This window comes from Mytilus galloprovincialis, chromosome 12 (assembly GCF_965363235.1).
Source record: "Mytilus galloprovincialis chromosome 12, xbMytGall1.hap1.1, whole genome shotgun sequence".
Lineage (NCBI taxonomy): Eukaryota > Metazoa > Mollusca > Bivalvia > Mytilida > Mytilidae > Mytilus > Mytilus galloprovincialis.
This window is the reverse complement of record NC_134849.1, coordinates 35,717,037-35,742,214: the sequence shown is the minus strand read 5'-3', so window position 1 is coordinate 35,742,214 and position 25,178 is coordinate 35,717,037. Positions and strand designations below refer to the sequence as shown.

At 34.2% G+C, this 25,178-nt stretch overlaps 1 protein-coding gene across 1 annotated transcript; it reads left to right on the top strand.

Annotated features, from left to right (window-relative positions):
* Window positions 1-500: 500 nt before the first annotated feature.
* On the top strand, window positions 501-24,743 carry LOC143055675 (perlucin-like protein). Its single transcript, XM_076228832.1, has 5 exons — window positions 501-617; window positions 4,051-4,145; window positions 7,613-7,709; window positions 9,926-10,133; window positions 24,659-24,743. The coding sequence occupies exons 1-5, from the start codon at window positions 566-568 to the stop codon at window positions 24,687-24,689; spliced, it is 483 nt and encodes a 160-aa protein (XP_076084947.1). The 5' UTR covers window positions 501-565; the 3' UTR covers window positions 24,690-24,743.
* The last annotated feature ends 435 nt before the right edge of the window (window positions 24,744-25,178 follow it).

Below are 25,178 nucleotides of genomic sequence, written 5' to 3'. Positions count from 1 at the left end.
TCATCTTACAGCTAGTATGATATAACTGATGTCATAAGAGTTGGCGTAAAAGAATATAGAAAGTTAGAAATTGAACATTTATAAACATATCGAACGAACTTAAAGTATAAACGCAATTTTATTAACTTGATGATGGAAGTTTTTAAGGACCTTGACTAGCTATACAGCCCTCGCACGGTCTGACAACATTCGGCAATCCTCGGTAGAATCCGCTACTCTCCATGAGGGTACGGAATCGGCCGAGTTGAGACGAATGGGTCTGACAAAACATTTCGAAATATTTACTTGTATCAGTTTTAAATAAAAGAAAATGTTTGTTTGGTATTATACCTGTGCGTGTAAACTATATGAACCAAAACAAAAAAGATGGTACATTTTTGATAAAACCATGGCAACTAAGGAAAAACAATTGTCCAAAGATGGTCTAAAGTCATGTCATTATCCTAAGACTGCTTTGATAAACATGTCCCAAGTATAATCTCTTTATTTACACTAGTATACATGTAGTAGTGAATGTAATACCAATTCAAAGATAAAGAAGATAAGGAAACAACAATTTTAAATAATGTTACGATTGTTTCTGATAGCTTTTGTGTGGTATTTTATTGAAAATTTAGGTATGTAAAATTAGCATTGTTGTCAAGAAGTTATTTTTTTTTCATATACAAAATACGTATCTAGAATGTTTGTAATCTTAAGTCTTAAATTCGATATTTTCATGCTCTGTTTCATAATTTTGTTAGTGTGTACAACTGCTGATCGAAGCATATTTTGTATGAAGCGCAGAAGCTGTTTATATTCGAAAAAAGCATCGATCAACCTTTTTTTCAGCACTATATAATTCTAAAAAGCAGCATCACGTAATTTAAAGGAGGTTTACTCCTATTATTTGGGATTTTTTGCTAGATATTCTGAATTATCTGGCTTTATCCATGCTTAGTCCGAGATTACTCTGACGTCCAACGGCTGTTTTGCCAGACAAGCTGGGGCCGTGGTACTAGTCCGAGATTACTCTGACGTCCAACGGCTGTTTTGCCAGACAAGCTGGGGCCGTGGGACGTCAGAGGTCGTCCCATATCAAAAAGTGGATATTTGCCCACCCAAAATAGATGCGCTGCTTCGTCGCTTCTGGTGCCGATTGAGGGCCTTGGAACTATATAAATCAGGCATCAATCTGTTCATTTTTCATTTATCTCTTCATTTATGTAAGTTTCACCTACCTGCCAACCTTTATTTTTCCATATTTTAAAAGTTTTCCCAGAAACCCATCGATTTCTGCATTTTGACTTTCACTTTCAAATGGACGTCAAGTTACGATAGAGTTCGTGGCCTCGAGACTCAAATATGCAAATATTTATATTTTTTCACCTCTTTTATAGGAGATCGATGTTTAACATTTAGAATCCAACCACGATTTTTCACCTCCTTTACAGGAGATCGGTAATAAGCATTTAGTTGCGACCGAGATAACAACCGGAAGCTCTCGGACATGTAGATAACTTGCATCGTAAATGAACGAGGTGTTACATTATGGTCATTTGCACTGTTTTCTCGTGGTCACGTGATAATCTTTGAAAATGAAAGTCAAAATGCAGAAATCGATGGGTTTCTGGGAAAACTTTTAAAATATGAAAAAAAAGGTTGGCAGGTAGGTGAAACTTACATAAATGAAGAGATAAATGAAAAATGAACAGATTGATGCCCGATTTATATAATTCCAAGGCCCTCAATCGGCACCAGAAGCGACGAAGCAGCATATCTATTTTGGGTGGGAAAATATCCACTTTTTTTTATATGGGACGAGCTCTGACGTCCCACGGCCCCAGCTTGTCTGGCAAAACAGCCGTTGGACGTCAGAGTAATCTCGGACTAGTCCATGCTATATGCTATCCTTGGTATTTAATGCTATCCTTGGTATTTAATGCTATCCTTGGTATTTTTCATATTTTGTTTAAAAGAAAAAGGATGTTAATGTTTAATATATGTATGAAAAGTCTATAGAAGGAATTATTAACCGCCTAATTTCAATGACTTACATTTTTGTATATCTCGAAACTGATTTTTGTTTTGGTTTCTTTATTTATGTACTACTAGTATCAATTTATAACAGCTTATAAAGCTTGTTATTTTGAAACAGAGTAGCGAACATCCTTAATAAAAATTACAATTATACTGCACCTAGAACATTTTCTGTATTTTTATGCACCAAGTATAGTACATAACAAAGTGGCACTTCATTCAATGTCGATTTCATGTCGTTTCACTTTTTTCACAACCTTGGGTCGCTTTAGAGATGACGTAAATAAGTTTTACTTGTGTGTTAACATTTTTATGTCTACAATTTATATATATTTATTTTTAACTGCGGTACAAAAACAATTACAGTTCAATGTCAGAACAATTACAAATTACATTTTTTTCTTACTTGACACACACGTTGAATGCTATTACACGCTTTGTTATTTTTTTATGCGATTTTTCTCTTTTCCTTTCTATCCATTATAATCTATTTAATCTATAACTCTCTATTCTCAATATTTGCTTATATTTGTTTATTCTGTATGTAGCTACATTATACAAGTCAGTTGAAATTAACTCATCAGAAGGACAAAAATACAAGTGGGCGTGGCCGGGAACATACATACCAACATCAAATAGACGCTAGGAACAGATCTGTGAGCAGGTTTTTGAGTGTTTGAATTTATATCTCTTTTAATGTACGAATGCAGTTTGCAATTATGTTTTCGTCCGTTCAGTATTTTAAGCATTTGCATGGTTATATATAATGTCATAATCTATGTTAAAAGTGTCGGACTATCGTGGTGTTGGACTAATGGGGTGTCGGACTAATGGGGTGTCGGACTAACGGGGTGTCGGAATATCGGGGCGACCCCCATTGTACCACTTGATTTAAAAAAAAGGGGGATGGTGGTAGGGTTAAGGGTGAGAGTAAAGGTCAATTCCATACTGGTTGTCCTGTGTAATATTTTTATCATCAGGTATTTCCAGGACAAGAAGTTTTTCGACCTCATAATATCACATGGTTGTTACTAGTACATGTAAATTAGAAATTTCAAAATTCAGAAACAGTTACTATTCGTGCGTGTTCGAGTTTCAGTTTAGATACCACTCGACTACGATCTTTTAACTGCCTTGGATTTCCTATCGAAGTTCAATGGTTTTCTTCGTGCACTCCGGCTCCCTTCACCCTTAAAAACTGACCAAAAGGGCTAAATAGTGGCGTTAAAACACCAACAATCAATCCATATATATGTGGATCATGTTTTTCTCTGACTGTTTCTGATGTCTTTACTCTAAATCCATTGGATGTTGGATGTGTACGGATTGACGATTTAATCTTAGATGTTGTTATTGGCTTTGAACTAGCTGTCAGTTAACAGAGAGTGCTATCAGATTTGTTCCTATTGTCTTCTGGTTGTTTTGATGTACAAGTACCCGGCCACGTGCATTTGTATTTTTGTCCAACTGATGAGTTAAGCCTTTTTAACTGATTTTTATAGTTCGTTCTTATATTGTACTGTCATACCACTGTTCCAGGTTAGAGGGGGTTAGGATCCCGCTAACATGTTTAACCCCGCCACATTATGTATGTATGTGCCTATCCCAAGTCCAGAGCCTGTAATTCAGTGGTTGCCGTTTGTTTCGTTGTTCATTCATTCTATTTTAATACAAATAAGGCTTTAGTTTTCTAGTTTGAACTGTTTTGCAATGACATTTCGGGCTTTTTATAGCCGACTATGCGGTATGGCTTTATTCGTTGTTGAAGGCCGTACGATGACCTATAGTTGTTATATTTGTGTCAATTTGGTCTCTTGTGGAGAGTTGTCTAATTGGAAATCTTACCACATCTTCTTATTGATATTAGCCCTAGATAAATTTTCATGAATTGTCTTTGATCTTTAATTGCAGGAATCGTATCGTGGGAGTGTCATGATATAAGTTTTCATTTCCCAGCGTTGAACTGTTTTTTTTGTCGAAGGTAATCTAAATCATAACATTATTTTGTAAAACTTATAACTTTAATTGCAGGAATTGTGTTGACAGATTGTCCATTCGGATGGCAGCATTACAATAGTTCATGCTACTTTTTCAGTTCCGAGAAATTAGATTGGTATTATGCGGAGGTAACTTAGTTATTGTCTCAATCAGAAGCTCGGGTAGGGGTGTAGAACTTCGATACTTTGTTCATACGGGATGTCGCTGGTGTACTGTTATCCAACTTTTGTTATATAATTTAGATTTTAAAAATGTATACCGTTTCATATATTGTGTAGGTAAACCCGTAACTTGTTCCAATATTTCAACTTTGAGTCCAGGAGCGGACGATAATCACATTCTATCATAATTGAGAATAATATCACCTTGCTCAAAGCTCAAATATGAGGCTCAAATGCATTATGTAAATTAAATGTTTATTTACGACAAGACTTTAGGCTTTGAAAAAGTTACAGGGTTTTTGATATAACATGTCATGGGGAATTTTATTGATCTTATCATATATACTTCGGACAGTTTTCAAACATATTCCTTTATTTTCAAGATGGAAAATGTAACCTTTTCCAGCAGCACTTCATGTTTTAAGTTACCACTAATATAAAGAGTGGACTCCAAGATCAGAAACAACTGTACCAGGTTAGAGGAGGGTTGGCATCCCGCTTTCGTGTTCAACCCCGCCGCAGTCTGTATGTATGTGCCTATCCCAAGTCAGGAGCCTATAATTCATTCAGTGGTTTTCGTTTGTTTCTGTGTAACATATTTTTGTGTTTCGTTCATTTTTTGTACATAAATTAGTCCGTTAGTTTTCTCGATTGAATTGTTTTACAATTGTCATTTCGGGGACTTTTATAGCTGTCTATGCGATATAGGTTTTGCTCATTGTTGAAGGCCTTTAGTTGTTCATTTCTGTGTAATTTTGTCTCTTGTTGAGATTTTTCTCATCGGCAATCGTACCACATCTTCTATTTTATTCTGACATAGATAGAATCATTTTTATAACAGCGTTGATAACAGCAAGATGTTGTTAATAATACCAAATCATTTACCTTTAATTTATTTGTCATTAGCTATCAATAACAGTGATTTTACGCTTACTCAGTCTATTGCAGGACTTCAGTGGTCATTTGAATAAAATAATGCATGGAGCACGAGAAGAAAAAAAAAGAAAGTTTAAAAATTCAATATTTTAAAAGCAAGACGCGCTGTTATGTCCTCTGTTAGTAATTCGTATTATTGATCTGGCAAGAAGGCATAACAGATGAACGTTCACCTAATTTGACCCGGTAAATTGATAACCCGAGCGCGATCTGCAGACTAGGTCGAGTATGGATAAGAATAGGTAGCACTTAGTCCAGACTAGTTCGAGCAAGGTTCAGACGAGATCGATCACGGTGAAGACTAGGTAGGTTAAACATGATTCAGAATCGTAATAAATTGTTTAGTACTGGTCGATTAAAGGTAGAATACAAGTTCAGTATGGTTGAAGCAGCCAAGTAATCTATACTATTAAACGAGAAGACCTCATTTTGTGTCCTATAGGTACCATGTATAGTCGCATGTGTCATCTATTCTTATGATTATTCCGTTTGGGTTATTTTGGGAGAAAACGAAAAAAAATCCGTCCGGATATTTTTTCCGTCATTGGACGAAATTTTAAGTCAGACTAGACTTCTGGTTTGCGTTTTTCTGTACTTTGAACATACAAAGACTATGAATAAAGTGCATTTGCTATCTGCTATCATTTTCAAGTTCACTATCCACGGCGACCACAGAGTTTATTAAATAGAGAGGTTCTAAATAATATGTCAATAATCGCGGTGGGTTGATTAGTAAACTGAGAATTGATAGTAAAAAGCAAACAAACTTTATTTATAGTAATGAATGTTCATAATATACTAAACGTATGTTCATATTGAAATAAATAGAAAACAAACAAATGGGAATTTTGGGAAAAAGGAGGAGGGGTGGAAAGAAAACAATTATCCTGTCCCCAAGTACCTATAACTTTTGATACTTTTCCTGAAATTCTCCAATCATTAATTTTTTTTTCAAAAATTCATCCCACAACACTTTACCTACGTTCAACCACGCTCTGAATGCCCGAGATTTCGCGGATGTGTTCTAGCATTTATCATCCTTGCTTAAAGTATTTCAGGGGTGGCTCTTTACTGTTCACGGCGGTCACTGATGTATATATTAGTCTTGTATTATTCTAATTTTAGTTTCTTGTGTACAATTTGGAAATTAGTATGGCGTTCATTATCACTGAACTAGTATATATTTGTTTAGGGACCGGCTGAAGGACGCCTCCGGGTGCGGGAATTTCTCGCTACATTAAAGACCTGTTGGTGACCTTCTGCTGTTTTTTTCTATGGTCAGGTTGTTGTCTCTTTGGCACATTCCCTATTTCCATTCTCAATTTTATATAATATATCAGTGACCGTTCATAGTAATATAGTATATATGTTTGTTCATAGTATACAGAAAAACAGAAGGAATAAAAATAGGTATTTGGAAAAAGGGGGATGGCAAAGAAATGTGCCCAGTCCACAAGTACCTTTGACTTCTGATACCTCTTCTGAAATTCTACAGATGTAATTTTTTTTACAGTTTACATACGCTCTATTTCCCCGCGATTTCGCGGGTGTGTTCTAGTATCAATTACATTTCAGACCAATTCAGACTGGTAGAGTAAAAATCAGTACAGTCGAGCACAGATATAGATCATTTCAGATTTTTACTGGTTTGTAGGGGCGTATGACATTTGCGCCGATTTTTAAAATTTTCATTCTTTCATTTGCGCCGATTTCATTTTTTCATTTGCGCCGATTTTATATTTGCTCCTAATTGGATTTACAGGTAAGTTAATACTTGTAGATGTACTATACCGTGCAGGTATATCGGTAAAATCTGTTTATAAACAAAGGTTTTAGTTAATTTTGATTCATATTGTTCTGAACTTTGCTGTAATTGATGGACATATTGCACACTGCAACGAGCCGAGGAGTCAATTTTTATAACCATCGACGGCCATACACATAAGTACGTTAATAGCAAGACAAAGAAAAGATGGATTTCGTTATTGACAATTACAACACATACAAAAGAGACGAAATCACAAGAACGGAATATATTAGATATGTTGCCTATAAATACTCAGCAAGAACAGATTTATGATTTTTACGTATTCCGTTTTTATGGATTTGAATGCTGTAAATAGATTTTCAATTCGTCATTTTAGTATAAACCAGAGTGCTTTTATCTAAAGTTTTTACTTCTTGATTTTAAAGTATGTGAACATAGTGTACAACTGGATGACAGAAGAGGTCTATAATGATAAATTAAAAATAACATGACTTGGATGGAGAGTTGTCTCATTTGCACTCATACCACATCTTCTTATATCTATTCACCTGTAATTAACCTGTAATTTACCTGTAAAAAATCGGCGCAAATGAAAACAAAAATCGGCGCAAATGAATGAAAACATCGGCGCAAATGAAATGCAGATCGGCGCAAATGCAAAACGCCGGTTTGTAGTGTAGATTACCACTCGAACAAGGAAATCAAATTTTTAATTCATTATTTGTTGTAGTTTGCCTGCCGAGCACATGATGCAAGGCTCGTTGAAATCGAAACAAAGGACCGGCAAGACTTTATTGCAGATATAGCTAAACACCATCCTCACGCCCGTAAGTATTCGTGTTCAACAACCACCCATTCTTCCTAAAAAAATACTACAGTCAAGATTGGGCGGTAAATGCTGCCGTTAGTATTTATCAGTTGAATTAACCCATTGAGTCTGAAATAAAAAAAATAATGAAATTTTCCCAATTTTACAAGCTTCACTACAAATATAAGTCCGCTTACGGTATAAGTAATATTGTGTCAGAAATCGAGACTACTGTCCAAACAGATGTATCAATCTTGTTTGTACACTTTTAAATGAAACTAAATTTGACAAACATACATTGTAATCTTTTCATTTCAAACATGTGAGTGATTTACATGTACTTGTATTTAGGTAATAATTGAATGCTTCTTTTTGTAACTGCATTGGGATGTAAAAGCGTTGACCGAAGTACATTTTGTATAAAGCGGTTCTTTCTGAAAATATTTATTTTATTGTGTAATGAAGTTGATTTTAAGGAATAACGCGATAATGTAGTGTACCCAATCAGAATAACATATTATAATGAAACGAACATCTAATGTAATAATTAGTAATGTAAACGCTTAAATATTTATTCACATACCTTAGAGGTACATCTTACTGTTTGTTCACGTATGCGGAATAACCTATATACCATATGCACAATGAACTCGTCTACTGACATTCAATAGAGGTACACCTTACTGTTTGTTCATGTATGCAGAATAACCTTTATACCCTATGCACAATGAACTCGTCTGCTGTGTTCAATTATGCGGAAGAACCGTTATACCTTGTGCACAATGAACTCATCTGCCGGAGAAGACTATTTAGTCCTGGTATCTATAATGAATTTATTAATAAATTAAAGCAGGCTTATTTACAATTTGCGGTACTAGTTGCTGCAAGAACAAACGAATTACGTGTACCTCCAGCCTACATCGACAAACTGGAATCTTATCTATTATACATCTCTAGGAATATGATTGGTTAAAATTAACCGCGTGAAGACCATGTATATTCTTTACTAGTATTTGGTCTGTATGGTTCCCTATTAGATTAGTAGGCGGGGTTTATTTCACGGTTAGTAATGATGTTACGTCAATTTATAAAATCAACACGGCACTGAGGCAAGTTGTTTTAAATATTGGCATTTGTTTTTTGTATAGAACAATGGAAGTAAGTTATCAAAATTAACTGTATTGAAGACCTGATCACTTGGATAGGCTACTTGTCTGAATACAACACGTTCGCCCGAAAGTCCCTTCATCGGACACCATATTAAGCCTGTGTCTAAAAGAGGGACGAAAGATACCAGAGGGACAGTCAAACTCATAAATCGAAAATAAACTGACAACGACATGGCTAAAAATGAAAAGGACAAATAGACAAACAATAGTACACATGACGCAACATAGAAACCTAAAGAACAAACAACACGAACCCCATAAAAAACTAGGGGTGACCTCAGGTGCTCCGAAGGGTAAGCAGATCATGCTCCACACCCATCGTGTTGCTTATCAGATAACAAATCCGGTAAATAGTCTAATTCGGTAGGTCACATTTATGAAAGGGAAGGTGATTGTAGTGACGACGTAAGAAACATATCCGATATCATTTGTGAAACGGTTATTCCATAACAATCAACCAACTCGTTATGTCGTCCGTAAAATTTACGAAGAGATGATTTTAACTTCACCATTTGGAACTCTTAATTAAATAGCTTCCTTATGAGCAACAACCCTATATCAAGAAAATCATGATAGGAAATGCAAGCACGGGAATAACGTATCAATTGGGAAATATATACACCGTATGCACTGCTGCTGGAATGTTGCTACTAAGAAATGGAAAGTTCACAATTGGAAAGCTGAAATCATCTTTTTTTTCGTAAAGTTTTGTTTTTAATCTACCATCATTGTCAATTTCTAGATGTAAGTCAAGATATGAGGCCGACTTAAATGTATCTGTTGTATCCTTTATCTCTAGTTCAATGGGATAGATGCGTTCTACATATTCATCAAATTTTGAATTCACTAACTTGCATTTACTATGCTAGCAACGAAAGCATTAACTGTCAGGCTCGACACGCTTCTTTTAAATTTAGTCTTTTTTGGTTTTAAGCAACAGTTATAAAGTATGTATGGGACAACTTTTCTAAAATAAACATCGTTAACTGCAATTATTAGGTGAAAGTTGTGGATATCCAGTTCTTTTTTGGAACACCTATGTTAATGATTTGACTTTGAATTTTAGGCAATTATTGGACAGGAGGACGAGATGATGTTACTGAAGGTAGATGGATATGGTCATCAACAGACCAGCCAATAACCTTTACGAACTGGGGTCCACATGAACCAAGTAATAGAACAGACCAAAACTGCATCGCTATACACGCTGCTACTAACTGGAAGTGGGTTGATGGGACATGCTCGGAAACAACATGGTTTATCTGTGAGAAAAAGTAAATAGGCTTTTCTGATTGGTTTTATTTTTGAAATACTTGTAATTAAAACAAATAGTGAAATGAGATAAAGACATACGGAAATAGTGTTTACCTGGCTACAGACAAAAGTAAAATTACAAAAATACTGAACTCCAAGGAAAATTCAAAACGAAAAGTCCCTTATCAATGGCAAAATCAAATGATAAAACACATCAAACGAATGGATAACAACTGTCATATTCACTGACTTGGTACAGGCATTTTCTTATGTAGAACATGATGGATTGAACCTGGTTTTATAGCAAGCTAAACCTCTCACTTGTGTGACTGTCGTAACAGAAGCGCCTGGAAGAAGCTCCAACTCGGAAATATAAACATACGGGAACATATTCACAAGCATACGAAAGAAGGTCTTCATGCTGTAGATCTTTGAATATATTTTACATTGCCACAAACATCGATTTTGTCATCAGCAAATAAAAACATACAACTATATTTAAAATTAAGAATGGAACTAGGGAAAGTGTCAAAGAGACAACAACCTGACCAAACAGCCGAAGGCACCAATAAATCTTGAATGCAGCGAGAAATTCCAGCACACGGGAGCGTGCTTCAGCTGGCCCATAAACACAACTATATACAACTAAATCTGTATTCTTTTCAAACGTTTTTTTGGTTTGATCAATACAAATCCATGTTCATTTTCCATGTGATACAGATGACTCTATCTATGTATGAAATTATACTAATTCAATAAAAGGTTAACTCCTTATTATCCTTCTGACTGTCGTTTCTTAACGTTTGGCATTGCACAAGTTATGTCTTGTTTGACTGTTCATAACGTTAAAATACTAAACCCCTGCGATGTGTTTGAGTTCATATTAGGCTCTGATGCATGATATTTTATTATTCATTGCTTTTGGCTTTTAACTAGCTTTCAATAACCGCGAGTACTCTCAAGTCGTACTTTCGTGTTAATTTGACCTGTTGATACAATTTGTAATGTTTATTTTGTTATTTAATGATTACTTATTTAGCGTTATATCGCGTCTCTCTTTTTATATACAAGCCATATGACAAAATTTGGTAAACTTTGCTAATTTGCAAAGCGGCCATTTTGCCTTATAATGACGCCAGCCATTGCAATAGGATTATATATGCCCCTTCAATAAAATTGCCAATATGCCAAATCCTATGCTGTATCAATCATTTGTCCGCATATAGGTGAATTGTACATGTGTTTAAGGTTTTGTTCGTGTACAAATGAACATTGTCTTCTTTGAAAACTTTCGGACTTTTAAGTTTGAAAATAGGAAGCGTAACCGTAGTATAATTGCTATATAAAATAGCGAAAAATCGTGAAAAATCGAAGGAAAGCAAGGTTCAAAACAGAAATCAAGATACAAGGAGATATTGTTCATGATTAATTTTGTCCGCATATAGGGAAACACCTTGTAGGTTGAATTTATAGTTAAATAACTATAAACTTAAGTAGTCAAGGCCGTACGTATAGACCACTTTTTCCCGCGTTTTTTCTTTTTTATAGATGACGTAACAATGCATATATCTGTTATTGTGTAGTAATGCATATTGCTAATTGGCTAATTACATAATAATGCATATTGGTAATTGACTATAATTACGTAATAATGCATTGTATAAGTTTTATGTAATACTGCATTTTACTATATGATTAATATGTAATATATGCAAAAACATTAATAATGCATATTGGTAATTGACTATAATTACGTAATAATGCATTGTATAAGTTTTATGTAATACTGCATTTTACTATATGATTAATATGTAATATATGCAAAAACATTAATAATGCATATTGGAAATTGACTATAATTACGTAATAATGCATTGTATAAGTTTTATGTAATACTGCATTTTACTATATGATTAATATGTAATATATGCATATACATTGTTTAGTAAATAATTGACAATGTGTGTCTTGTTATTGCTTGAAGATAAAGATTTAAATGATTGATTATGAGAACATCTGTCCATGCAGCTCTCAACACGGTTTAAATTGTTACTTATTCCCTGACATGAAGCTTTGAAACGGACATGTCATAGCAAATTACAAATAATCAAACGTTTAATATAAGTTAAATAATTAATTTCTCAAAGCTTATAATTTGATTATAAACTGACAAATTGCATCTTGCTTTAATTATCGTATTTAATTTAATAAATACTTAGATACTTTTTAACTTAGAATTATATTAGAATTTTATTTAAAGAATAACCTACTGTTATTCAATATAGATCATCCTTTTTGATTAATTCAATTTTTAATCCTCAAATTTATTAAAACAAAAACCCAACAATTAGTTTTAATTACAGTTAAAAGCCATCCTATTTATACATAATGTATATTATAGCAAAATTAAAGTAGATATTTTCCCACAACTGCAGCTATTTAAGACAGATGTCCTTAATCACCCATATAGCTAGCGGGTCATGCCATGATGAACATCAAAGGTCATGATTTAAAATTGAGTCGTTCCTATGAATAAAAGCAAATGAACAGATGATTATCTCTTTAGCCACTTAATTATGTCTAGTTAAATACACCAGCTGCATTTGTTATTACCAGTTAGAAAACAACATATTTCACGCATACTTGACTTCGTATTGCTAAATTGTTTGAATTCCTATTGCTAAATTACTTGAATTCTCATTGCAACATTATTTGAATTCTTCTGCTAGATTATTTGAATTCTTTTGCAACATGATTTGAATTCTTTTGCAAAATTATTTGAATTCCTTACAATCAATTAAATGCGCATGCCTGCTTATTTTTGCGCCACATTTAAACGTGTAATAAAGGACGACATATACGGGGAATTGATGTATGGAATAACTTGGACAATTTATTTCTTAAGGTAAGATTTATTATATAAATTGTTTGACCTATCAAATATATCAAATAAAAAGACAACAAAACCTTTTCAAGAAAAGACATATTTTACTAAACTAGTAATACAGTATTTACAAGTCTTGTAAATCGCGTGTGTTAACCCATGATGAAAATCTCTCTGGCCAATAAAGCCATTTCACAAAATATTGTTTGTTTGGCCCCTTTCCTCTGGTTTTCACAATTTTTTCGATTTTCCATAAATCATCATCTTTTGTGGTAACCTTCTGGACTTCACTCTGGTAAAAGGTCCCAACTATTTCTTTTCCGTTGTAATCCTGGAGGCGATAGATTGCAGCATTGTTTCTCCAAAATCTACCAGATATTTTAAATATCTCCCCGGTCCATTTTTCTTCATATTCACGAGTAAAAACATTTTTAAGATATGTTATTCTAACATGAGTTCCTATTGAAAATCTGAATCTCAAATGTTTTGGCATTTTCTGTGAAGGTTTCCGTGCAAAGTATGTAGCTAGATGTACGCTTTCTTCATTCTGTTTAGACACCTCATTCGGTGGCATATCTATGGTTCTATGTACAGTGTTATTATAACCTTCAGCATAATCTTGCAATTTATCTATGTATTTGTAAGATTGTTTATAGGCAAAGTAACGATATATCCTGGTCTTAATGGTTTTTATTGCTCTTTCTGAAATAGCTGCTTTCACCTCGTTTAAGGCATAGAAATGATTAATTCCCTCATTTTGAAAAACACGTTGTACATTTCTTGATCTGAACTCTTGGCCTTTATCGGTTCTTATTCGGTTTGGTTTACGACCCTCCTTAAAAATGTCTTTAAATGCCGAAGCAACGGATTCGCCCTGTTTGTTTTTCAATTTTCGCAGCCATATGTATTTGGAAAAAGCATCAATTACGACCAAAACGTAAGAGTAATCGTCGTTATATTTTTTAAATTTCACCATATCCATGAGATCTGCAGACCACTGGTCGTCTATACCGGCGACATTTATATGAGTTCGATTTTTAGGTCGTCGAACACCTCTCTGCATTGAATAAGACTCTTGGTTCTGTAACCATTTTCTTATCTTATATTTACTGAGTTTGTATTTTCCATCTCGCTTTACAAATGCGTATAGTTTATCCGGTCCAGCAAAACTAGCGGCATTTGATGGCTCATAATAAATCTTCTGTAAATACTTTTCCCACGACGCCATGTGCATTGGTTGAATGTCGGAAGTAAAATGAAACATAATTTGAGTTTTCATATTATAATCCTCCTCCTCCTCCTCCTCCTCATAAAAAACGAGAGAACGAAATGATTAACACTAATAGTTCTAATCCGCCTCTCCTCCTCCTCCTCCTCCTCCTCATTAAAACCGAGAGAACGAAATGATTAACACTAATAGTTCTAATCCTCCTCTTCTTCCTCGTCATCATCAATGTCATCATCTCCCTCTCCCTCCTCTTCATCATCGTCATCCTCACCCTCCTCACCCTCCTCATCACCTTCATCATCAGCCTCCTCACCATCCTCTTGTTCCCAATCCTCTCCTTCTTCCTCCTCAATGACTTCATCAAGATAATTATCAAGTTCATTTTTGTATTTTCTTATCGCCATTTTTATGGCTTTCTTATATTCAGTTCCTTCTTGCACCAGTTTTTCAATGAATTTTACTACCTTTAAATGCAGTCTACCGACTCTAAGTTGTAAAATATAATGTACCAAGTTTGCATATTTCCACATAAACTTATCAAGTTCATCATCTCGAAGTTTTCGGTTAGCTCTGTGTTTTGCTTCAGTTTCACTCATTCCGTTTTTCAAGTACTTGTCAACTTTCTCTTCCCAAAGGTCTTCTGTCTCGTCTCTTGCATATTTAGCTAATTTCCTAAAAACATCCTCTTCCCCGTCTTCAATCTGTATTTCTTTCTTGAATTTCTTTGAAGGAATATCTTCATATTCCTCGTTGAATTTACGCTTTAAATCGTTATTTTCTGGACACCATGTCTTAACATGCCTCATTAAATCAGATACGTTTTCGAACATCAATCCACATTCGTCACATGAAGGCATTTTTTCTTCTTTAGTTTCAAACGGTTCTGAATAGTCTCCTAAAAGCGACTGCTCTCTTGTACTTCTACCTTCAAACTGGTCAATATTTTTACCTTCATCGTTTTTATACTGCGCCATACCGCCACCAGTCATGACATCCGAACTGTCTACCTTTTGGTTTTGTTCATTAAATATATCAATTTTTAATCTCTTTTCTTCTAATGTGTTCTGCTTGAGGTCAATAAACAGGTAGCCGTATGGTCTTTTAACTCCTTCTATATATTTGTTCATGAATCTTTTTGAATTGTTTGGATACATCTGTCTAGCAAATACAGCAGGTGTTACTTGATCACGTGGATTTTTGAAGAGAACTATGTACTGACTATTAATGCTCATCGTTCTATTTTCTTTTCCTTTCGAAAAAGCATTTTGCATAATACAAGCTACACTCAAGTTACGGTGATGACTTCCCTCGACAAATAATTCGCAATCATCTTTACTATTTGTTGCGTCTTTCATGAGATCATCTATTACGACAAGACTAGGATATTTAGGATCTATAAATGAATCGTTGTTAAGGTCATCGGGAATCCCTTGAACGAAAATAATGTTCTTTACCGTCTGTTGCATTTCAGAAAATAGTGGCTGCCATCGTTTATAACACCATATTATCCTCTCTGGCGATGGTTTTATCATTCTCCTTGCTCTCTCTAAAAGCGTTTTCATCCAAAATGTTTTCCCCGAGCCTGTTGGTCCGGCCAACATCATAGTGAAAGGGTGAACTAAAATTACATCGTCTACAGGTGTTAATATTTCAGGAGATTGTAAATCTGGTTTTGAAGGTTCATTCTCATCAACATAAGGATGAGCTTTTCCATGGCTATTATTTATGTGTCTTTGCATGTTATCTTTTCTGGAAAATGAAACTGAACAAGAAGGGCATCTATACATCTTTTCACTTCAAACACAAAATTTAAAATGAAATATTTCTTTCAAAATCTGTTTTTATGCAGGCGAATATTCATTTCCCTATATATCTGTTTTCTTGATAGATATTCTTCAGTACAAGATGGATCATCATCGAGGAAAGATGTCCAGAAAATATGAGTGTCAACATTGTGGTGCTACATTTTCCAAACGCAGTTTACTTGATGAACATAAAAGAATACTAGGACATCAAGACGTCTTCAGGTGTCCTGTGTGTGACAAGGGATTTCACAGAAAGGATAACTTAGAGAGTCATGAAAGAAAACACAGCAGTTCAGGGTTTTATCAGTGTGAGAAATGTAAAAAGGTGTTTAGTCATCCGGATCTTTTATCCTTACATAAACAAAACTTTCATAATCAGTCTGGTGGAGGTGTAAAAAGGAAAGCAACACAAGATGGACCCCCAATAAAAAGGAAAATAACAAAATATGACGACCCAAGTGATTCGTACACAATAAGTGTTGTTGGAACCCAGAAAATGCCAAAATTTAACACAACTTCGAGCAGATATAAAGTAGCATTTCGCGAGCTAGATGTAAGGGGGATTCCAAACATTTTACGGAGTCTCCGTATCCTTTTTAATTCGATCATAAAGGATGTTACAGAATTTATGGAACCTGAGGATTTAGTTCGACTATCGGTTCATTGTCCAGAACTCGACTTTCCAATCTCGTTGCCGTTTATGAAACTATCACAGTTGAATGCAGAGCGATTTCTGACTGAAATTGAAAGAGTTTTGCAGTCTTACGAGCAATTTGTGATGGATGAAACCCTGGAAATAGAACTCATACATGTCAGTCTTCCATCTGGTGGTATAGGAAAACGATGTAAATACGTGGATCTGGGAAAAACGTTGGAAGAAAAAAGATGTTTCCTCCAAATTCATAACAATGATGAGTTATGTTGCGCCAGAGCCATAATGACAGCCAAAGCAAGATTAGATGGCCACGAAAAATGGAATTCAATTCGACAGGGCAGAAATATACAAATGAATTTAGCCAAAGAGTTACACCATAATGCTAATATACCATTACGGAGATGTGGAATAGACGATATAAAGTCTTTCCAAAGAGTACTAGACGGATATCAAATACACGTTGTCTCGAAAGAGCATTTTAATGCAATAATTTATGAAGGTCCGGAAGCAGAAAAGAAAATTTATCTCTACCTTCACGATAACCACTTTGATGTCATCACTAAAATGCCAGCATTTCTAGGTCGCAGCTATTATTGTACAATATGCAACAAGGGGTACGACCATAAAGAACGTCATACGTGTAATAATGCCTGCCACCATTGCTATAAAATCCATGATGTACAGAAAGAACAGTGGAAATATTGTGAGGATTGCAATCGTTATTTTCTTAACAACATTTGTTTCAATTTGCACAAACAAACAAGCAAATTAGGCCAGTCAACGTGCACCACTAACTTTAGATGTAATCAATGTGGTCAGTCCGTATATGCCAAACTACACAAAACACCTCACAAGTGTGGCGAGCAATACTGTAGAGTTTGTAAAGATTACTTTCCCGAGAGTCATCAATGTTATATGTTACCGGAGCAAATTAAAAAAGATCACAATAAATACTTTTCACAGAGCACACACGAAAATGACCAATCAACTGCTCAAATGTCACAAAAGGAAAAGTCAAAGATATTTATATTTTTTGATTTTGAATGTAGACAGGATGATATACTGCAATGTGATCGTGGATATAAAACAACCACAGAGGAGAAAAAATGTATCCATTGCAAACAGTCGTGGTGTGGTACTAGAAAGCACACACCAAATTTATGTGTGGTTCATAAAGTATGTGAAGAGTGTATGTCAAAAGAAGTAAACAGTAGCACAAGCTGCCACAAATGCGGTCAAAACGAATACATCTTTAGGGGTGAAACAGCAAGAGATGATTTTTGTCGATGGCTTTTTTCTGAAGCAAACAGTGGTGCTAAAGTACTCTGTCACAATTTCAAAGGATACGATAGTTATCCCATTTTACAATATTTGTATCAGAACGGAGTTCTACCAGAGGTTATTAAGAGTGGGTCAAAGTTTATGTCTATCGATGTACCTAAGTGCAACATCAGATTCATAGATTCAATAAATTTTGTACCCATGGCTCTTGAAAAGTTTCCGAAGTCGTTTGGTTTGACTGAATTATGTAAAGGATACTTTCCACATCTTATGAATACAAAGGAACATCAGAATGCCATACTTCAGGGGCTACCGAACATTAAATATTACAACCCCGATGGAATGAAACCAGAGAAAAGACATGAGTTTATAGAATGGTACAATGAACATAAGTATGACCAATTTAATTTCCAAGAACAACTGTTGACATATTGTAAATCTGACGTAGACATACTTCGAAAAGGTTGCCTTGCATTCCGTAAGATGTTCATGGAAGCTACTTCACTTCATGATAAGCCTGTCGTCGATCCCTTCGAGAATTGTTTAACAATAGCGTCGGCATGTAATCTTGTCTTTCGAAGAAACTTTCTGCAGTACGAAAGCATTGGTATTATACCCCCAAATGGATACAGGCCTCAGCAAAAGCAGTCCATTAAAGCAATGCAATGGTTACAGTATATTTCGGAAAGAGATGGTATTGATATAACACATGCAAGAAATAGAGGAGAAAAACAGATCGGTCCGTTTCTAGCTGATGGCTATCATGAGACTCTTGATGGTGAAAAGATTGTATACGAGTTTCACGGTTGCTTCTGGCATGCTTGTCCTAAATGCTTTGCTATGTCAACGATGAATCCAGTAACTGGTACATCTATGTCTGATTTATATCAAAGAACAGTTGATAAGAGAAGTTTTCTCGAAAAGAATGGGTATAAATACATCTGTATTTGGGAATGTGAATTCGACAAAGAAGTTCAGAGTAATACGGATCTAAATAAGTTTGTAAAGAGCCATACAATGCAATATCCCTTGAACCGAGAGAAGCATTTTACGGAGGGCGGACCGAGGCATTCACAATGTATAAAGAGGCGGCCAAAGACGAAAGTATAAACTATTATGACGTAACTTCGCTTTATCCATTTATCAACAAAACAGGAAAGATTCCACTAGGACACCCCATGATAATCACAGAAAATTTTAAGAATATCGATGAATACGAAGGGTTGGTCAAATGTAAAATCATCCCTCCAAGAAATTTATATCTCCCCGTTCTTCCCGCTAGAATAAGAGGAAAACTGATGTTTGGATTATGTCGGACTTGTATGGAAGATGGTGTTTCTGAAGACTGTTGCCATGACGTCGATAGCAGAGCCTTGATAGGTACTTGGGTTAGTGACGAAATCAAAAAGGCTGTACAAAAAGGTTATAAGATAGAAGAAATATACGAAGTCTGGCATTTTGAAAACGTTTCACAATATGACCCATTAACAAGACAGGGTGGTGTCTTTACAGAATATGTAAATACATTTCTCAAAATCAAACAAGAGGCAAGCGGGTGGCCCGATTGGTGCAAAACAGAAGAAGACCGCCAAAAGTACGTCGACGACTACTTCGAAAAAGAAGGTATCAGGCTTGATGCACGAAATATAAAATGGAACCCAGGATTGAGACAACTGTCTAAATTAATGCTTAACAGGTTAGTTGTTCATAATACAAGATAATTATAACTAAAAAAAACCCCAACTTCTTAACGTATAATTATATATATATATTTTATTCTTTTAATTTTACTTGTAAATTGTAATTTTTTAACAGCGTTATACTACTGTTAATTGAGATAGAGATTGCTTAAGCTTAACTTATTTTCATTTATATTGTTTTATTTACAGCTTCTGGGGAAAGTTTGGTCAACGATTAAATTTACCACGTACAACATATTTGACTGATCCCGCCGTTTATTTTGACATCCTGACCAGTGACAGTCAAGAAGTCCGAGACGTCAGTTTTGTAACGGACGATATGGTCAGAATTCATTGGATTAACCAGTCACAATTTGTTGAAGAAACCGGAAGAACAAATGTGGTTATAGCAGCCTATACCACGACACAGGCTCGTCTAGAACTATATAAATATTTAGAAATTCTTGAAGAGCGAGCCCTTTATTGTGATACCGATTCCATCATTTTCAGCTCTAAACCTGGGGAATGTATACCAACCACTGGTGATTATTTGGGTGATCTAACGGATGAAACACCAAACAATTCAATTGAGTGTTTTATAACAGGAGGACCCAAAAATTATGGTTATAAACTCAAAAAGCCCGATAGAAATGGAAATTTGACCTGCTGCAAAATCCGAGGGATAACGTTAAACTATAAAAATTCACTCGAATTGAACTTTGAATCAATGAGAGATGTTGTTGAAGGAAAAACAAAGAAAATTACTGTTACCGATGATAATAAGATATGTCGTGAAGTTAAAACTACGAACATTATCACTCGTGCAGAAGATAAAACTTACAAGATTGTATTTGACAAACGGGTGTTAAAGACAGATTTTAGAACAATCCCATATGGAATGTAACAAATGTACATAAAATAAAAAATATATGTATTCCTTTTATCCCAGTTTTCATTCCAATCTTTTAAAGGATTTATCAATTCTTGATTTGTCAGTATTGAACTCAACGCAATGGTATATCAGATCATAGGATGTATCTAAACACATAAATTATTTCAAGGAATCTATAGAAAACAAACAAAAAGTACTTTGAACAAATATAGAATCACCTTAAACATCGATGTTTTACACACACCCAGACAAGCAATATATGCTCTATAAGCATTGCATCAAAGACAAATGAATGAAAGCAAAGACATTAACCAACAATGTTTCAATCTTTGGAGAATGCACCAATTAGGCTTATTGCAATCAAAAATTTAAAAAAAAGTAAGTGGTGCACTAATTCTGCTAACTAACATTTGCATAACTGCACTGCTTTCTATGATCATTACATCTAATTTGCGCTAGAGCAGTTTATTATACTTCCTTACAAAGCACATTACTGCGTACCTACATCACTTTATAACGTCTTTAGTCACTAAGACATGTCTTTTCATATATTACATAACAATCATATAGCAAAATGCAGAATAACATTAAACTTATACAATACATTATAACATAATACTTAATCAGCAATATGCATTATTACATAACAGTTAATCAGTACTGTGCATTTTTACTTGACAGTTAATCATCAATATGCGTTGTTACATAACAGTTAATCAGCAATATGCCTTATTACACAATAAGTAATTAGCAAATGCATTATTAAATCATCATAATAATATGCATTATTACGTAATCAAAGAAAAAAGAAAAAAACGCGGGAAAAAGTGGTCTATACGTACGGCCTTGACTACTAACTTACCTGCTTTTTTAAGTTTTCGGCCAAATTTTTTTAAAAACAAGATGATTTCAACCTTACGATTTCGTAAAAAGTCAAAATTTGCAGCATTTTCACTCAGAATTACACAACATTTTTGTAAATATCCACCAAAGGAAATTTCCAAAGACACATTTGTTTTAGATTTATGACGGAAAAAGGACTGAACAATCCGAAAATTTGATAAAAATTATATTTTCAATCTTATACTAAGGGAAGTAATTTAATAATAAAAAAAAAACAGCTGCGCCACAAGCACATGATACGCCCGACGTCTTGTGTGGAAGTTTTATGCAATAATCATAAATAGTTTCTGAGATAGTTTTAAGCAATAACCATATATTGTTTTTGAGACACGGCGGAACATGTGAAACCCCCCCCACCCTGTTTTTTTTTTTTTTTTACAAAAACCTAAATTTCACAAAAATAAAATTTTGAATCGAAACCAAAAAGTATACAGATCTTTAGATTAATATAACAAAGAAGTGTGTAAAGTATAAAGCAATAATCATAAATTGTTTTTGAGATACGGCGCAACATGTAAAAAAACCCTCCCCTGTTTTACAAAATACTTAATAACTCAAAAATAAAATTTTGAATCATCACCAAAAAGTATACAAATCTTTAGATTAATATAACAAAGAAGTGTGTAAAGTTTTAAGCAATAATCATAAATTGTTTTTGAGATACGGCACAACATTTAAATCAAAGAGCTGAATAGCTCTGAGGGGAAAGACGGTCCTTGTTTCTTTTCTTTTTTTTTTTTTGGGGGGGGTATCTTTTGATTGTCTTATTATAAAGAATGAAAAAAAGAACAGCTAGAACATGTAGAGAGGTTGGCAATATTGAAATCACTTGTTGTTTAATGTAATTTTGTTTCCTTAGTTTAGGATTGAATTTGGGCCAAGAGATCATCTAACCATTCGATTAAAGTTGATAGTTAATTATGTAAAATTCAACTGAATTCTGTAATTAAACAACAACTACAATATATTCTGAAATCTTAATTGTGTACCACTGAACTGCAGGCTAGGCCATTTTCCATTTTTTTGTGACAGTACGTACTCTAAGATTTTTATTTTTTTTCTTAAGAAAGTTAGGACTGAAAAATCTATTCAGTTTTAATTTTCAATTGATAAAGTTCCCATTTACAAATCTCATCACAGGGATACAGGTACTAATAAAAAACAATATGATTGATGTAAACTGTGTGAAGCTTGTTTCCAGATCCTACATTTTGAAATATTTGTAAATTTCATGAATAAATAGGTTTAAACTATAAAATGCAACAGGTTTTTTTTACCATTACAATGATTTATTTATTTATTTGTTGGTACACACAATTTAATTTTAATGGAAGACTACTAATCATTTACTAAATGTCACATTTAAGTTTTATTTAAGTGGATAATTACTCATCAATTGAGGTGCTCCTGAATTGGAGGAAGATTCACGAAACAGAATTTTACAGAAAAAAATGAAAAAAAATCGTTTCTCTCCCCAATCTCATGTATTTCCACGGACTTTGTTTACTTTGAAAGTTGTTGACCTACACATTAGAGTATTGCATGTTGATGTTTGAATAATCTACAACAAACATAATTATGTTTAAATTTAACAAATACCAATTTATAATAAGTGCATAAACTCTAAGAATGATTCAAACAACCAGTGAAGGATATCCCTGCTTCTGCGTAGTGTGGCATTCCAACTATGACGTCACTATAAAATATAATGTAGGTTGGATATATTTAGAATATCTCTTCATACTGATTTTTCCGGATTGTAAAAGAAATAGTGTAAAGGAGAGTTTAAAATACGATAATTTTGCTAGAAACAGAAGGGACATGTGTTAAAAAGTGTTTAAAGTCAATCTATTCATTTGTGTGTCTCCTTTTCACCAATCTCAGTAAGATTTGTTGGGGGAGGGGGGTTTCCACACTATAAAAACAAAATGAATGATGTGCGGGGATGTCACTCTGGTCAACCCCATAGGGGATTGACGGCTTGAAGCCGTCTTTCCCCCAAAAAACCCTACCTCTTTTTTACAAGTAACTCAATAACTCAAAAATGAAATTTTGAATCATCACCAAAAAGTATAGAGATATTAAGATTAATACAACTAAGAAGTGTTTAAGGTTTTAAGCCATAATCAAGAATCGTTTTTGAGATACGGTGCGACATGTGAAAAAAACACCCCCCTGTTTTAGTTACAAAGTGCCGTAACTCAAAACGTTTTTATCTTATTTTCACCAAAAAGTATACAGATCATTTGACCATCATAAGAAACAACTGTATTAAGTTTCATGCAATTTGGATAAGTCATTCTCAAGTTACGGTGCGACATGTTTACGCCGGACAGACGGACGGACATCGGACATTTGTATACCAAAATACGTCCGGTCAAAATTTTGACGGGCGTATAAAAAGGGACAAAGTCACGTGATGCAAATCATATGAATAAAGTATCCTTGGTTTTGCCATATCTGCTTTGATAAGTGTTTGGTATGAATATAAATTTTGACCGTTTTCGTACTTTAAACATACTGAACCTGATGTTCAGTGGTTGTTGTTTGTTGATGTGGTTCAAAGTGTCTCGTTTCTGGTTTTTTAATATAGATTATACCGTTGGTTTTCCGTTTTGAATGGTTATACAGTAGTAATTTTCGGGCCCTTTATAGCTTGCTGTTCGGTTTGAGCAACTGCACCGTGTTGATGACCGTTCTTTGATCTAAAATGGTTTACTTTTACAAATTGTGACTTGGATGAAGAGATGTCTCATTAGCCCTCATCTTCTTATGTTTACTAAAAGACGTATATTAACACGCCGTTGCTACTTAGCTGTGAATAAATGTACCATCTTGGCATTATAACAAAGCTTGAGTAAAAAGAGTGTTGAAATATTTTATTTTTAGTAAAATGTGTGTTGAAACTAATTTTATTTTTGAATAAAATGAAAAATGTTATGTGGTTAGCATTACTATTACTAAGTAACGTGCATTTAAGGTTCAAATACATGAATGATGAAATTCGTTTCAACGGAGGTGGGGGTGTAAATGAATACATATTTTGAAGTTGACAATTAAACATGTACAGTACTACTGCTCATATTCAAGTACACGTTGTCTTATAAATATCCATTGACAAGTTATTAATGATTGTAATGCAACATTTTGAACACAGTCTTGTGTACAACTTTCATTAAAATTTTTTTTTCGTCATCACTTTTTCTTTATTATTTCAGATACCACAACAGTGGAGAAATCGTGGGCTAGGATTAGATACATTTTGTACCAAGAGATAAAAGTAAATCAGACAGGATTTCAAAAGTGTTTTTTTTTATAAAAGTAAGAAGATGTATAAGTAACCGCAAGGCCTTCAACAATTGACAAAACTCATGACGAAAGTTATTATAAGTTTCCGGAATGACAAAATAATCAACAATTTTAAAGAAACATACATCGGCCTGATAAATCCTGAAAAAATAAATGAAATAAATACATCAAACTACAACCAACGAATTATAGGTTCCTGGCTTCACACAATCACACGAACAACGTGTGGCTTTAAAGATTAAAATAAACTTCTGTAACCTGAGACAGTGATGTAGTAGAACTCCGTCAAAGGAAACTGGGAAAAGGGAATGCACATACATGTACCATTCCATATTGGCAACTTTAGAAAAACCCACTAATGAAAAAAAAAAAAAAAAAAACCAACACACACGCTTTGAAAAGGGATGAACGTAAAATATCATAATATGT

What these genes read in the sequence shown, in the direction of transcription:
- LOC143055675 (XM_076228832.1), top strand. Translation starts at nt 566, where the DNA reads ATGTTACGATTGTTTCTGATAGCTTTTGTGTGGTATTTTATTGAAAAT. An exon ending in TAGATTGGTATTATGCGGAG is followed by an intron (nt 4,146 to 7,612) that starts GTAACTTAGTTA and finishes TATTTGTTGTAG; the next exon opens with TTTGCCTGCCGAGCACATGA. An exon ending in TAAACACCATCCTCACGCCC is followed by an intron (nt 7,710 to 9,925) that starts GTAAGTATTCGT and finishes TTTGAATTTTAG; the next exon opens with GCAATTATTGGACAGGAGGA.